Source organism: Euprymna scolopes, chromosome 2 (assembly GCF_053919585.1).
Source record: "Euprymna scolopes isolate OS-2025 chromosome 2, ASM5391958v1, whole genome shotgun sequence".
Classification (NCBI taxonomy): Eukaryota; Metazoa; Mollusca; class Cephalopoda; order Sepiida; family Sepiolidae; genus Euprymna; species Euprymna scolopes.
This window is the reverse complement of record NC_136483.1, coordinates 161725187-161739738: the sequence shown is the minus strand read 5'-3', so window position 1 is coordinate 161739738 and position 14552 is coordinate 161725187. Positions and strand designations below refer to the sequence as shown.

The 14552-nt window shown below is 31.8% G+C and overlaps 1 protein-coding gene across 26 annotated transcripts in view; it reads left to right on the top strand.

Moving 5' to 3' along the window:
* Window positions 1-14552, top strand: part of LOC145297875 (inositol hexakisphosphate and diphosphoinositol-pentakisphosphate kinase 2-like) — a 375735-nt gene that overhangs the window by 49414 nt on the left and 311769 nt on the right. For all 26 annotated transcript variants that reach the window (XM_080144282.1, XM_080144206.1, XM_080144210.1 and 23 more), the window contains exon 5: window positions 1365-1519. In XM_080144282.1, the coding sequence (XP_080000408.1) occupies window positions 1365-1519 (155 nt within the window). The remainder of the gene's footprint in view (window positions 1-1364; window positions 1520-14552) is intronic.

Sequence of the window (14552 nt, the reverse complement as noted above, 5' to 3'; positions counted from 1 at the left end):
TTGTTACAACTGGACTTAATAATTTTAAAAATAAACTTTAGCAAAGTACATTATTATATTGCCAATAACATGGTACAACAATAACAAATGAAATTGGCTAGTCAGAATCAAAGTTTGATTTGTCAGTTTAAATGTTATTTGGATCTCTTGAGTGTAGAATAATTCTTGTAACAGAAAAACCTATTTGTCCCAAGCAAAAAAAAATGGCAACATAAATCAAGAGAAGCTTTTTCCATGTTAAGAATTAATCCAGTCACAATCCGCAGAATGTAGTGGTCTTCTTGTATCAAGACAGAAAACTATCACTGAAGAATTCAAAGAGATTCAGTATATTTTATGAAGTGACTCTGGAATCTGATTGGTTTGTTCTTATTACTAATTAGCGGGAGTGCCTAGCGTTGTTCGGGTGTTTGGAATAAAAAAAAGGTGGTAGCAGGCATGCAGGCTTGAACTTGTGACGTGAAGGCGGAAAATAAAGTGAAAGAAAACCTGACATCTTACCACTATGCTAAAACGTGAGAGGAAGTGAAAAGCATTCAAATTTAGTGGTTAAAAACTTGACTTGCAAAAATGCATAGTTAAGTGAATGAGTTCACACAGGTGCAGAAATGAAACGCGTTCAAATTTAGCGATGTCAATCAAAATATTGATTTGCACAAATAAGTTAAGAATCACGTAGGCGCAGAAATGAACGTTGGCTGGAGGCCAGTTAAGCTTTCCACTTTCGGCTGTTTTATTTATCTGTTTCCCCACGATGTTGGGGAAAACCAACTCCCCCAAAGAAGATGGAGTTCTCCAAATGAATAGCAATTGTCTGATATGAAGGGTTTTCCCAACATTGATCAAAGCAAATTGCTTTTCTGGAGGTCCCGGCCAGAAAGCCCGACAGTGCCTACTTCGCTCCAATTAGTTTCGCTTTTATATGAAGAAGACCAACAAACACGTGAAAGGACGGAATAGAGGAAATTTTATAACAGTCGATCAAAATAAATGTAGAGATGACATCCATTTGCAAATCGTAGATATTATGATCTAAGGAATATATAAAAAGTTCTAAAAAATAGTAACTCTCGCAAGAACTGTGAAGAAGGCCTTTTTTTGGACATACAAAAACGCATGTGCCACTTTTGCCTTTTATATATATATATATATATGATAATAAATAAAATCATCTAAATCTTTGTGGTCATAACCCTCATTATGCCAAAACATTGCAACAGAGTTCTACTTTAAAAATCCGACAAGATAACTTTATATATTAGATTGTTTACATGATTTTGTTTTAAACTGAAAATCCAAATAAAAATAAATATATATATGATGCATAAAAAATGATGATGGCTTTTTTGCTTTCCTCTGCACAGAACTTGAATTTGCTGAGACAGAAGACTCAATAGAAGTGGCTGGCGATATTTATCAAAAGCCATTTGTTGAAAAACCTGTCGATGCTGAGGACCATAACGTATACATCTATTTCCCTGTGGCAGCGGGTGGTGGCAGCCAGAGACTGTTTAGGAAGGTAAGTCACTTTATAAAATTTATAAGAGCTACCTACCCTCTGTTGCCCTGGAATCTTTTTACTTTTATTTTTGTTTCAAATTTTTTTTACTGAATTATTTATTTCTCTTTTAAATAAAACTTTATGATATAAATTTAATCATTACAGTATTGTTCGGTCATGAACCAAATTTTTATAAAACTGTAATTAATTTTGTTAAGTTAATATCTCTATTTATAAAACTTTAATGTAAAGCTTCCAAAACTTTAAATCTTTTAATACATGAGAATTTGCTAAGAATTTTATCGCCAGTTTAAATACCTTTCTATGCGACAGTTTAAATGTTTCCAAATTCCTTTAAAATTTCAGTGGGTCATGAAGTAATTTATTAATCTTTATTTCCAAACATTAGCTAAATATTAAAATGGCTGATTTTATTTAAAAAAAAATGCATTGTGGGAGATTTAATTTTGTAATCATATCAATTTTAAAAAAGTTTCTTTGTGTTTTTGCTATAGCATTGCTGAGTTCAATAAATAAATGATTAATAGTAAATAAAAAATAATGTTAGTCACATAGAGGTAGGAACACATACAATTTTATTAATATATAGTGATATCTCCACTTTATTTTTCAGATTCTTCTGATTTCTTTCACGTCTTTTTCCATATGAATTTCATTAATAATCTCTTGCTTTCTTTGTTTGTGTGATAGTTTTGTTGCATGTAGTATTTGCTTTTGGAGTTCTTGTCCAGAATTCCCCTATATTAAAAAACGAAAATAAAGACAAATCTCTATGATGTATGTACCTGTAATGAAACTAAAATATCATATTCTAAAAATTACGTAAATTGATCAAGTAGTTTTATTTTTAACTGAGAAAATCAAATTTTATATGTAACCAAGGTGTATCTGTCTTGTGCCACAATTTTGAAAACAGTTTCAAGAAACAAAAAGAATATAACTCAACAATAATTAAAACCTGCAAGATTTTTGTTGTAATGCCTATGATTTCCCATTAATCTGTTAAAAATAATTTTTTAATAAAAATAAAACTACTTGATTGATTAATATGATTTTTGGAATATGATATTTTAGTATCATCGCAGATATGTACATGATACAGATTTTTCTTTATTTTTGTTTTGTAATATGCAGGGGATTCTGGACAAGAACCAATTTTTACTCAGCTTATTTTTGTGTCAGGTAGTCGATTTACAATATTCATTGCTTTTAATAGCATAAACGGCCATGTTCCTGGAAGATGATAACAAAATTGATGAAAATAGAATTGTTTTGCTCAAATCCTTATTGTAATATTTTGTGCATGTTATAGATTACATTAACAGAGGGTGGCCCACTTAAAAGTAGCCTGGATACTAGTCGACTATAAGAATGTAAGAATGAGACGGTGGAAATAAGTCTTTCATTGTGTGCTTGTTTCAGATTATTTGAGTACACATTGGATGAGACAATAAAGAACTTGGATCAGAAGTGTCACATCCCATATTAAAACTCTGTACAAGTATTCCAATCAAAATGTGCACATCAGTTATGTTGAGATGTCATGTTAATACAGGAACAGGCAAAATTAACATTTATATTCTGCCAGAGTTGAGCCTGAAGGGAAGTTTCTCCAAATTCTATGACAATATTTTAACAAGGGAACACATACAATGAGACAACAAGCTAAAGAAATGTCGACACAAGGCAATGATAAAATACAACATATAAAAATAATTCAACAATGAAAGAAACATATAATCCGACAAGGAATAATACTGCAAAATGTTTTTATTCATCAATTCAAGGATCGTTGGCAACACAAATGTCAATAATATTAAAATTCACTTATCTGTGTAGACAATCGTGTTTTCTTTTTCTTAATTGTCTTTTTTTTTTTGTTAAATCATTTTTATTTTCGTCTAACATATGTTCGACACATCACCACTAATTAAACTCCAACTTCTCTCTTTGAGAACTCAAACTCAATTTATTAAACCATTCTTTCTTTTTGTTTTCCCTGATCTCTGCCTCCACCCACAGTTCTAAACTACATAGCAGACTCTTTGTAATTCTAAAGCCTGATAGTTTTCATCTTCAGTTTGGCATCCCCAGTTTAACTGTTATAAATTTAGTGCTAAGTCTCTTGAAAGTTGTCTGTGAAATTTTCTTCCAGTTTTCCTTCCTTCTTCTTTCTTTTTCTTTCACATTACCCCCCCCATGCCCTCTATTGTTACGATGTTCGCAATGAGGAAGAAAGAAAGAACATCTGCATAAATTCAGATGAAACCATATCACCTTCATCAGCCTTTGTCACTCTTTACCTCTCTCTTTCTCATACACAGACATGTACACAATAAAGTATGGCAAGAAAGGGGTAGTCAGCTTGATGCATTATGCATGACTCACCATCCTCCACTCTCTGCCATGTACACATAATGCACAAGCACGATTTCTTCATATTATCTTGCAGATCACTTTGTTTTGACTTCCAGTTTTTGCTGACTTGAACATAATAAAATTAGCATTTAATTGTTGCATTCATTTTTTATCATATTTACATGTTGCCCTCAACACATTACAATGTATGATGCATAAAATATGGCGATTTACAGGTTGGGTTACTTTTAAGTGGGCAACCCTATATATTAAATGAGTACAGTGTGTCAGTATACTATGCACCCTATTAATAACATTGTTATTTTGTGAGAATATTTATTATTTTGGTGCTCTAGTATGAAAACACGTGTGAAATATGGAAGTTATAAATTAAATAACAGGAAAACATTAGATGAGGAATGTTTCAAAAGTAATGCCTCCTATTTTTTATTTCACCCAAATGGATACAACTGAAGAATCAAAAGAGACTAGCAAAAGTGAATTGAGAATGATGGTGACTATGTAGAAAAATAAATTCTGAAACACAAAAGGTCACTCGTTTTCATAGTACCACTACCGTTTTCATATTTCTTCACCATTTTAGTTTTTGAGTTAAAAAATAGAAAACCTTACTTTTGGAACGACTTTCATAGTTATTATTGAAAAATATTAGCTTACACTGAAATTTATGGAAAATAATACAATATTTTTATTTTAAAAATTTGATGATTCCAAGCCTGCCATTTTTAGCAATTATTGGATATTTTTTAGCTTAGTAACTGACTTATTTTTTGTTTCCTCTTAGCCTTATACCAAGTGACATCGCTAATCTACATAATTTTATATTTTTTATTAAACTGTTTATTCTACTGTTATTTTCTGTAAATTTTGATGTACACTAATATTTTTCAATAAGTATTTTGTAAAGTTTTCCTGTTATTTTATTTATAATGGCAATATTTTACGTTTGTTTACATAAAGTAGTACAAATATTTTTTATTAGGTTATTACAATACTTACTGTTACTTTATTTATTTAGAAGCTCATGCGTATTGAACTTATAAAAGCTTATTTGAATTATCCTAATTACTAAAATGGTTCAATAAGTTGAGTATACAAAGACTTATTTCTGTTTAAAGTATAATTGTAAAAATTTTAATAAACCTTTTCTAATGCTTTAAACAAATAAATTTGATATCAGGTGCAAGAAATTTTAGTTAATATTTTAAATCATTCAACCAATAGGTTGACTTTACAATTAAAATGATTTAGTAAATCCTTGAAATATTTCATCAGGTTGTAACAAAAGTTTGGTCCATTTTTTTTTTTAAAGTTCAATAAAACAATAAAAAAGGCAGATTTATTTAATTGTCAATATAGTCAACATTTTTCTTTCCATTTGTCAAAATGCCATATTCATAAGATATCTCTTAGTTTTCTTTTCGACCAAGCTGTTACTACATTTAAGCAGGTACATTAGCCACTAGTCTCTCTCTCTCTCTCTCTCTCTCTCTCTCTTAGACAGGGTCCAAAAAAGAGTCTTCAACCTAATAAAACCCACATTATCAACCAAGCCTTTCCCATCATAGCAACATTGCGTTCCTGTGTCTGTTTTATAAGTACTTTAATGGAATGTGCTCTGACGAATGCATTGCACTTGTACTCCATCGATATACATACTCTCAACAAACCTGTCTAGTAGCAAAACCCCACTCCTTCACTGTAGAGAGCTCTAGATGCCAGAAAGGCTTCTACTCTAATAGTTTATTACCTCAAACTGCTAGATTTTGGAATTCCCTCTCTGTTTCCTGCTTCTCTGACTACAGAAGTTGAAATGTAATGTGAGCAGACATCTTGCTCATCTCCTCACATAATCCCCAGTAGACATGATTCCAAATAGTAGCCCCTTATATGCAAATGTCAATATGCCTTGATTGGGTTAAAAAAAAAAAAAATAACTCCTTCTTTACTTCTCTTGAATCCATTCAAATAATTTTGCAACTTCTAAAGAGATTGTGATCTGTTGGTGTGTGTGTTTCGAAGAATATGGTGAGTGGTGTATAATTTCCCACGCATATTTGTTTAGATATTTATTTTGTGTGGTGTGATCTATATTATTATCATGATGAAGGATAATACGACACCGTACATTAGAAAAATATGCCTGCAAAATGAAACATAATAGATGATATTCTTCATGACTTGTACCAACAGATTATCATTTCTTTAAAAATTTGCAAAATCAACATGAATTAGTTTGTTTTTTTTCAGTTCAAAATTTAAGGTATCTTATGAATGTTGCATTTAAAATCTTATTAACAGAGAAAAAGAGGTTATAGATTAGAAGGCTTACAATATTAATGATAACATAATATTGTTTAGTTTTTATTTTGCATTAAAAGCAGAAATAATCATAAACAATATGTTTATGACCTACTGATGATTTTATGCTCATGTTTGAGTGAAACGCAATGAAATCTCAGAAATTATTTTTAATCTATTATAATTAAAGCTGCTGGATCTTTTGAATTGCACTACTCGACCATGTCTGTTAAGACAATATCCCAAAGCTCTTATGCATCACACCAAAAAAGGGCAAGATGATGGAATAGCAACTTGGATGGTTTGGATATGTGCTGTGACGACACCATCATGATATTTGCTTTTAAATTTCGAGTTGCTTGGAGCAATTTAGGGGAAGGCCAACGATGAGATAAGCAGATACCTTGCACAATGATATCCGTAAAAAGTCCTTCATCAGGACTAAACCTGTGATCATGTCAGGTGGAGACAAATCCATTATTGCAAACACTACCATAGCTCTGGACAAATGCAAAGAAAAAAAATGATATAATTAATTTGATTATATATTTATACTCTTTTTAAGAGAAGGGGAGGTTTCACTCCCCAAATTATCAAAGATATTAAACCATCATATATTTACTGATTTGATATGTGAAAAATCTTTTGAAAAAAAAAAAGATTTTTGTGAAGACTTGTAACCCAAATACTACCTTTGATTTTTATAGTTCATACTTTTTCATCATTACATTTTTTCTGCATTCCTATTAACCTTCATAAATACCCACTTATTATCTAGCAATGCTCAAGTAAACTGTTTCTCAATTTAGTTTTAATGATAACATGTGTGCTCCTCTTGCACATTATAATTTTATATATCTTGAAAAATATGTATTTTTTAAAATTTCCATTCTAAATTCATGTTTTGATGCACTTGAAAATTTTTTAGGTCGCAGGACAAGGCCAAAGAAAAACACAGGAGGAAGTAATAAGGATAGATTTAAGAGAATAAGGATAAATAACTAACTATAAAACTAATAAATTTTTAGAGAATTCTTTTAGAAGATAATATAGTTTCTAGATATTGTTCAAGTTATATATGTTTTTTGGTTGTACGCAAACTGATGCATATAACAAGCCTGGCAGTTCATGCAACCAGGATTTGTGCTATGGGATGTGTATAATTATGTTATCCTAATGAAATAATTATATTCTACATCTTTTGGGAGACAGAGGCAAATACTTGTATATGTAACAAACAATTGTACAATTTTGGAATGGTTATCAAAATTATTTTTTCTTGACAGATGATTTTGTAAAAAGATGAACCTGCTTTCTATTTTTTTTAAAACATATTTTCAGTGTACTATTTGGATTAATCTGAATAATGTTCTGATCATGAGTAATATTTGCACGTTTCGGTCAATGTAACCTCTGACCTTCTTCAGGTGTATTATTAGCCATGTTTGGTAAAGGAAAAGACTCTACACTTCTGAGCTTTTGTATTTAGGTTCTAGTTAAAAGTAAATTTACAAAACAACTTAGAACTGTAATTATATTTTCTATGCTGATAATTGATCTAACACAAATTGAATCTTCATTTCTGCAATACCTAAAACTTTTTCAATTATAGCAAATTAATTCTGAAGGACGTTCAAAAGTAAAGCCTCCTATTTTTTTACTCAAAAAGTTGAAGTGCTATGAAGATGGAAGTGGTACCATTAAAACAAGCGACCTATTGCGCCCCCGAGTTTATTTTTCTACACAGTCATCACCATTCTCAGTTCACTTTTGCCAGGAATTCAATGATGCATCTCTGCTTCTGACACACGTCCATGATGCAGGTTACTTTCTTAGAGTCTCACACTATCAATATCTGTAACACAGAGATAAAACTTTCAGGTCATGAATGCATAAGTTTAGTCATGATAACAATGTAATTTGCAATCCTCTCTGATCCATTCAAGCAGAATAAAAGAAATAGGATACATTACTTTTGGAACACTCTTGTATATTTACTAATTAACTATTATTATTGGAATAAGAACATGTTCTATAGTATGGAGTTTTTCTTTGCATAAAGGACAGGTTGAATCATCTCCCTTCTTCCATTTGGCAAGGTTAGTCATTGAATACTATGTCGTAAGTTGAGCGTATTATTAAACTCAACCTTAGCGGCGACATGCCAAATGTCATTCCACGTAATGGATCTTTGCATAGCTTCTTCCCAGTTTGTCCATTGTCTCTGCTGCTGTGACTGTTGAATGGCTTTTACGAGCCTTTTGCTTTCCTCCTTGCTCCTTATTTCCTGAATGACCAAATCTCGGCGCTCTTTGGTTGTAGTTGTAGACCCTCTTTGAATGCTGGTCATCCCCAGTCCAAATTTCCTTGTCTGAGTGAGCCCAATGACTTCTTTGAAAGTTAGGTTTTCTTTCGCTTCATTTCATCTCAGACTTTCTATTCCCTCCATGTTTTAAGGGAGGGTTGTACTTTCTTTCCAACGGTGTCATTGGAATTGTCCAACATCATCTGGAATCTGACTTTCCCTGCTTTGAACTCCTCTGCAATAGACTTGAGCAGTAATTTTAGTTTAGATTGTTTGCTATATAGAGCTACATTTGATAATCCTGGAGCAAACCCAGCCATTTTCTTGTATATCTATTGATTTTTGCTTCTATTGCCTCAACCGTGCTCATAGTTACTTCATATATGAGAAGAGGCCATAAAAGAATTAGGATGAGCATGTGTTGAAGACACCATACCTTGTATGTACCTTGAAGTGGACAGTGCCCAATCGTTTTTAGACTCTCATCGACGGTTTTTATTGTCACTTTAACCTGTTCGGAATCTTTCAAGGTGTTATCGTACCATCTTCCCAGGCTTTTTATCGGTTCTTCTGAGACAGTTGGGATTTTCTGACCACCCACTGCAAAGCAGATATCTTCATGCACTTTTCCTTTTCTGAGAGAGAGGCTTCTGGACTTCTTAGGTTTGAAAGTCATTCTGGACCAAACCATGATTTCATCCATAATGCTGAGTAACTTGCGGGTGTTAGCTTCTTTTGATGTGAGGATCATGGTATCATCCATGTAAGCCTTTAATGGTGACGTTTCACATTCTTCACGTAATGTAGTAGGGCTTGCATTGTTTCCTGCTGCTTTGAGAATTATTTGCATCGCTAAAACAAAAGGTATAGGTGATACTGTACATCCCATTGCAATTCCCTCTTCATACGTCATTATGTTCATATTGAATTTTTTTTGAGAGATTTTTGACCATATCAATTTGTTATTTTGTGCCGGTTGTGGTCTAAGTATGTGTGTCTTAGATAGGTTTCTAAGAGATGTTATTCTGTTTTTAGTATTCCTGATTTTGGTTGTTCAAATAGATTTCGGGCATATTTATATTGTCCTCGAATGGACCATTCACGCTCTTTTCTCCACTTCAGTCATTTTTTTCCTGATGCGTTCTGCCTTGCTAAGAGCGCTATGTCTATCTTTGAGGTCTTTCCAGGTCTTTAATAAACCCACTTTTTCCAAAGGATTTAAAGTGCAGAGTTGTCGTTTCAGATGTCTTTTCTTATTCTTTAGATCTGCCATCTCCCGCTGTCATCTGTTTTTCTTGCTTAGTTGATTTCACTTTCTCACCATACAATGCAATGCGAATACAGTATATAACATGACTGCATTCTTCCAACTGTTACTTCTTTCTATCCAGTTCTTTTTGTAATGCATTGTTTATTGTATGATCAAGCATACACCAATCTTCCGAATTGTCTGCCGGTGGAAATTTGATTCTGGGAAGTTTCAACTCACCTACTGACCCAAATGCTTGGCTATCCTTGGCACTGTGGGTTGTGTCCTCGCCTTGGTGTTTTGACATCTTATCTGAGGTATCAGTGTGTTGCATATGAGTTACTGGATGACTGGCACATCCCTTTTTGCTTCAGTGAATCTTCATTCTTTTTTGGGAGTTGAATTTTCATCCACAGACGCATGGGAATTCTGTATGTTCTTTAATCATAATCCGTTGGTTTGTCTGAGTCATATTCTGTTCATTTCTTTTGGATCCATCATCCTCCGTCCCTTTCGGTGGATCTTGAGGGCATTTTTCTTTGTCTGTGTCTGTAGCTTATGTTATAAGAACTCTGGGTTGCTGGCCCAATGAGTTCATTTAGTCTTTCCCAACGTCCCCTGTCTTTTCAAATGTTATTGGTGTATTCCCAGTTGCCATTCAGTCTATTCCTGAAAGTCAACAAACTAGCCATGTCTCTAGAGGATAAAAATTACTACAGTAGCAAAAACTCGCCATGAAGCAAGCAAACAACAGATGTTGTGTTTTGGGTATTTCATTGCATATCTTAAAGAAAAAGATAAGAGGAGGAGGGATTTCTTTATGATGCCAAATATGATGGTTATCAACAATAAATTTAGTCTTAAAAATAAGTGTATTTATTTAATTATTAAAAGAAAAACTTTGTTAATCATTGTGTTTAATACAGTTTACTACTACTACTACTACTACTACTACTACTACTACTACTACTACTACTAGTACTACTACTACTAATAATAATAATAGTAATAATAATAATAACAATAATATCAACTCTATTGCATATATAGAACGAAATTGCTACCAGAACAGTAGCAGAAACTTGCCATGAAGCAAGCAGACAACAGAAGATATTGTGTTTTGTTTTTTTTACTTTGTAGGCTTGTATATAATCATGTTTTTCAACTGTTTTTACTTGTGAATTATTTCATTTTGGCTTCCAGTTGATGTTGGGTTATTACGAGATTTCACTTGTAAATTTGTATAAAATTGTGTTTCTTATTTTTTTTACCATTTGAGGGGTTTTTCATTTTGGCCTCCAAATAATGTTGGATCATCAGAAGAGAATACAGATGTGAGGCTGAAGTGAATTGCATTTAAATTATATGCACTCTTTAATATAATGAAAATTGGCATCTCATGTACATTATAACAGCTGAGTCTCTCGCAACCTTATGATGGCTGAACGTCTACATCTTCATTGTGTGAAAATATATATAGATATAAAATAAATAATTATGTATATAAAAATAAATGGATAAAAATAAAATGAGTAAATAATAATAAATAATAAAAAATATTTTCTTGCACAGGTCTGTCATCTTCCTCTATCGTCTGTTTTCCTTGACTTGTATTTTCGCTGATCCCTTTCCTTTTTCACTATACAATGCTGTATAAAATTTAGTATATAACATAATGACATTCTTCCGACCATTGATCATATTTGCCGGTGGAAATTTTATTCTGGGTAGTTTTATCTTATCCACTGGCCCAATTGCTTGGATATCCTTGGCATTATAATTTGTGTCCTGACTTTGATTTTAACAGAGTGGTGCATATGAGTCATTAGATGAGTAGAAAATCCTTATCTGCCAATACCCTATATCTCTATAAAGCCACCATTCACCCATGCATGAATTACTGCTGTCACATCTGGGGTAGTGCACCAACCATTAGCCTCTTCATCTTGGAGAAGATACAACAAAGAATTTCTAACCTAACAGTCCCCACACTGTCTGCCTAGATCTAGCCCTTTTCACATTGCCACAGAGTTGCATCTCTGTGCCTGTTTTCCAGATGCTTCCATGGAATGTGCTTCAATGAACTTGCTGCACTTGTATCCCTTAACGTCAATACTTTCAACCCATCCTGATTAGCAGCAAACACTGACCTCTTTACTATAGAGGTTCCTAGATTCTGTAAGATTTTCTACACTGATAACTTTTTTCTTCCGATTATTTGCCCTTGGAATTCCTTCCATTCTCCTTGTTATACCGACCATACAAACATGCAAAACTTTAATCTAATGTGAACAAACATCTTGCTGCCTAACTCCCCACTAATGCTGCTCCTTAAAATATCTAACTCCTATCTCCTTAGGTTTCAGTTACAATATGCCTTGTTTGCAGTGAATAAAGGCATTATATATATATATATATATATATATATATATATATATATATATATATATATATATGTAATATTTAAAATAAATATTAACAATTTTTATAATACAGACTAGTGTTTCATGCTTATGCAATCATCAGTGTGGGAAGTGATAATTATTGCCAGTCGGGAGATTCAAACCCAGTTACAAAATCACCGTTGATTTCATAGTCTTGTATTCCAACTCCAGGCCACCAGAAATTAATACAAAAATTGAGAGAAATTGAGTATTTTTAAATGCTAAATCAGTTGGCATAAACAGTCAGAGGGTATTCAATGAATGAAAGTCGGAATATTAAATTTACACTTAAGTTGCTCCCACTTTCTTAATTCTCTAGAGTGGGCACAACTTTATTTTCTTAAAAGGGCTTTTATAATGATAATATTTTTTAAATAAATATTTAAAATTATTTTTATATCAACAGACACTAGTGCTTCATATTTATGCAATCATCAATTTAGGAAGTGATAATTGCTGCCAGTTAGGAGATTTGAGCTCAGGCTCAGTTATCCATAATGGTAGCTTCCTTCAGTCCTGACAGACTATGGATACCCACTGTAAGGTAGTCTGCACGTGAAATATTTGTGGCAAGAGTTGTGCAATCTCCAACCACACATCTAAGTCAGCGTTGTTAAAGACCAATGGCAAATAGAAGTTTAGGCCAACTGGAAATGATGCTGAGATAAGCAGAAAGCATATACAGTCGCTAGAATTCCCAAATAGTGACCCTAGTGATACCAGTCAGGCTCAACCTTGCTGTATATATAAACACACACAGACAAATTCATCGCTAATGTTTATATAAATCATGTAAGTTAGTTTAGAGTATCCTCTTTACTTGATTCAATATCTTCTACATTTTGAACTGATATATTTGAAAACAAATTATTTCAATTCATGATTCAGGTTGACTTGTATTTCCATGTATTTTTGTTAGGTTTTAAGATATACCATAAAATTTAAAACTTGGAGACGTATATATCTCTCTCTCTCTCATATATATATATATATATATATATATATATATTTGCTATTTGCTTCCCTATGCGTAATTTCTGTTTTAAAATGATTACTTATCAAGTATTAACTCTTTAATGTACGTATGTTTTGTTTTTTTATATGAATTTTATGAGCAATATTTCTTTCCAAGAACTGACTACAATATAGTCGTTTTCAAGTCCAATGTTAACAAATTTTTGGTTGAGCCATCTTCTTATTTAATCAAATTTCAATCCTCATGGTGTTGTTCCACTGTCCAAGCATTAACCATTATCCTCAAGTGGCCTTTTGGCCTTGATAAGCAATGATTTGTTAGGATAAAAAAAATATCAGTTCTAAGTATCATTGTTTATATTTTAATTTCTCATTCAAATATTATGAATCATTTTTTGTTCATTTATGTTTTTAAATTCTGTATTGGGTCATAACAAAAATAATGTGCTTTTTAAGATTTAATCCCTCCTCTCTCAATTTATTTATTTTAATTTAGTTGTTAATGTCGTCAGCATTTTTTATTTTCATGCCAATAAACTTTTAGTGACCCATAAAATTCCTTAAATTTTGAACTAAAAGAGGAAATTTACTCGTTTTTGACAACTTCTTACAATAAGGTTTAGATTAATCTTATCAAATGCCTTGAAAAAAACTTCTAAAAGAGATTGTAAATCAATTGGTCTGAAATCAGGAGACTATAATGGTTGATGATACCCCCCCCCCCATTTTTAAAAATCATTGGTCATTCTGCAATGTGGAGCTCTGATGCCATTCACATAATGACATTAGATCATAATTATCATTGAATAAATCTGATTATGTTTTATTGGGATTTAATGAATAGACAGAACTTTTGTTACAACCTGATATAATTAAAGAATTTGATATGACCTTAGTTGGAGACTATTCTCTGAAAGGAAAAAATCTCTAATTACAAAATAAATACTTGTCATATGCCTTATTCAAATGTTTTGCTTTGAAAAATCTTTGCTAGGCATATAAATATTTCAGTTTAATATGTAAACTTTTTTTTCTGTACATACCTATCTTGAACCACAATAAATGATTTGACTTGAAATAAAATCTGCAAAGGAAATATTTTGCTTGCAACTCTTTATTTATTTATTTATTGTATATTTTATTTCTATTTTATTTATTTTATTTTTATTTTTATTTTTTGTTTTGTTTTTTATTTTATTTTTATTTTTATTTTTATTTTGTATTATTTATTTTTTTTTTTTGTGAAGTGAAAAAATAACACTGACCCGTTGGTCTTCATAAGAAATTATAATAATTACTTGAAGTGGCAAATATCAGGTCGGTGCAAAATTGTTTGCAAATTTAAAATTTCATTTTGAAAATGAAAAACTGAAAATC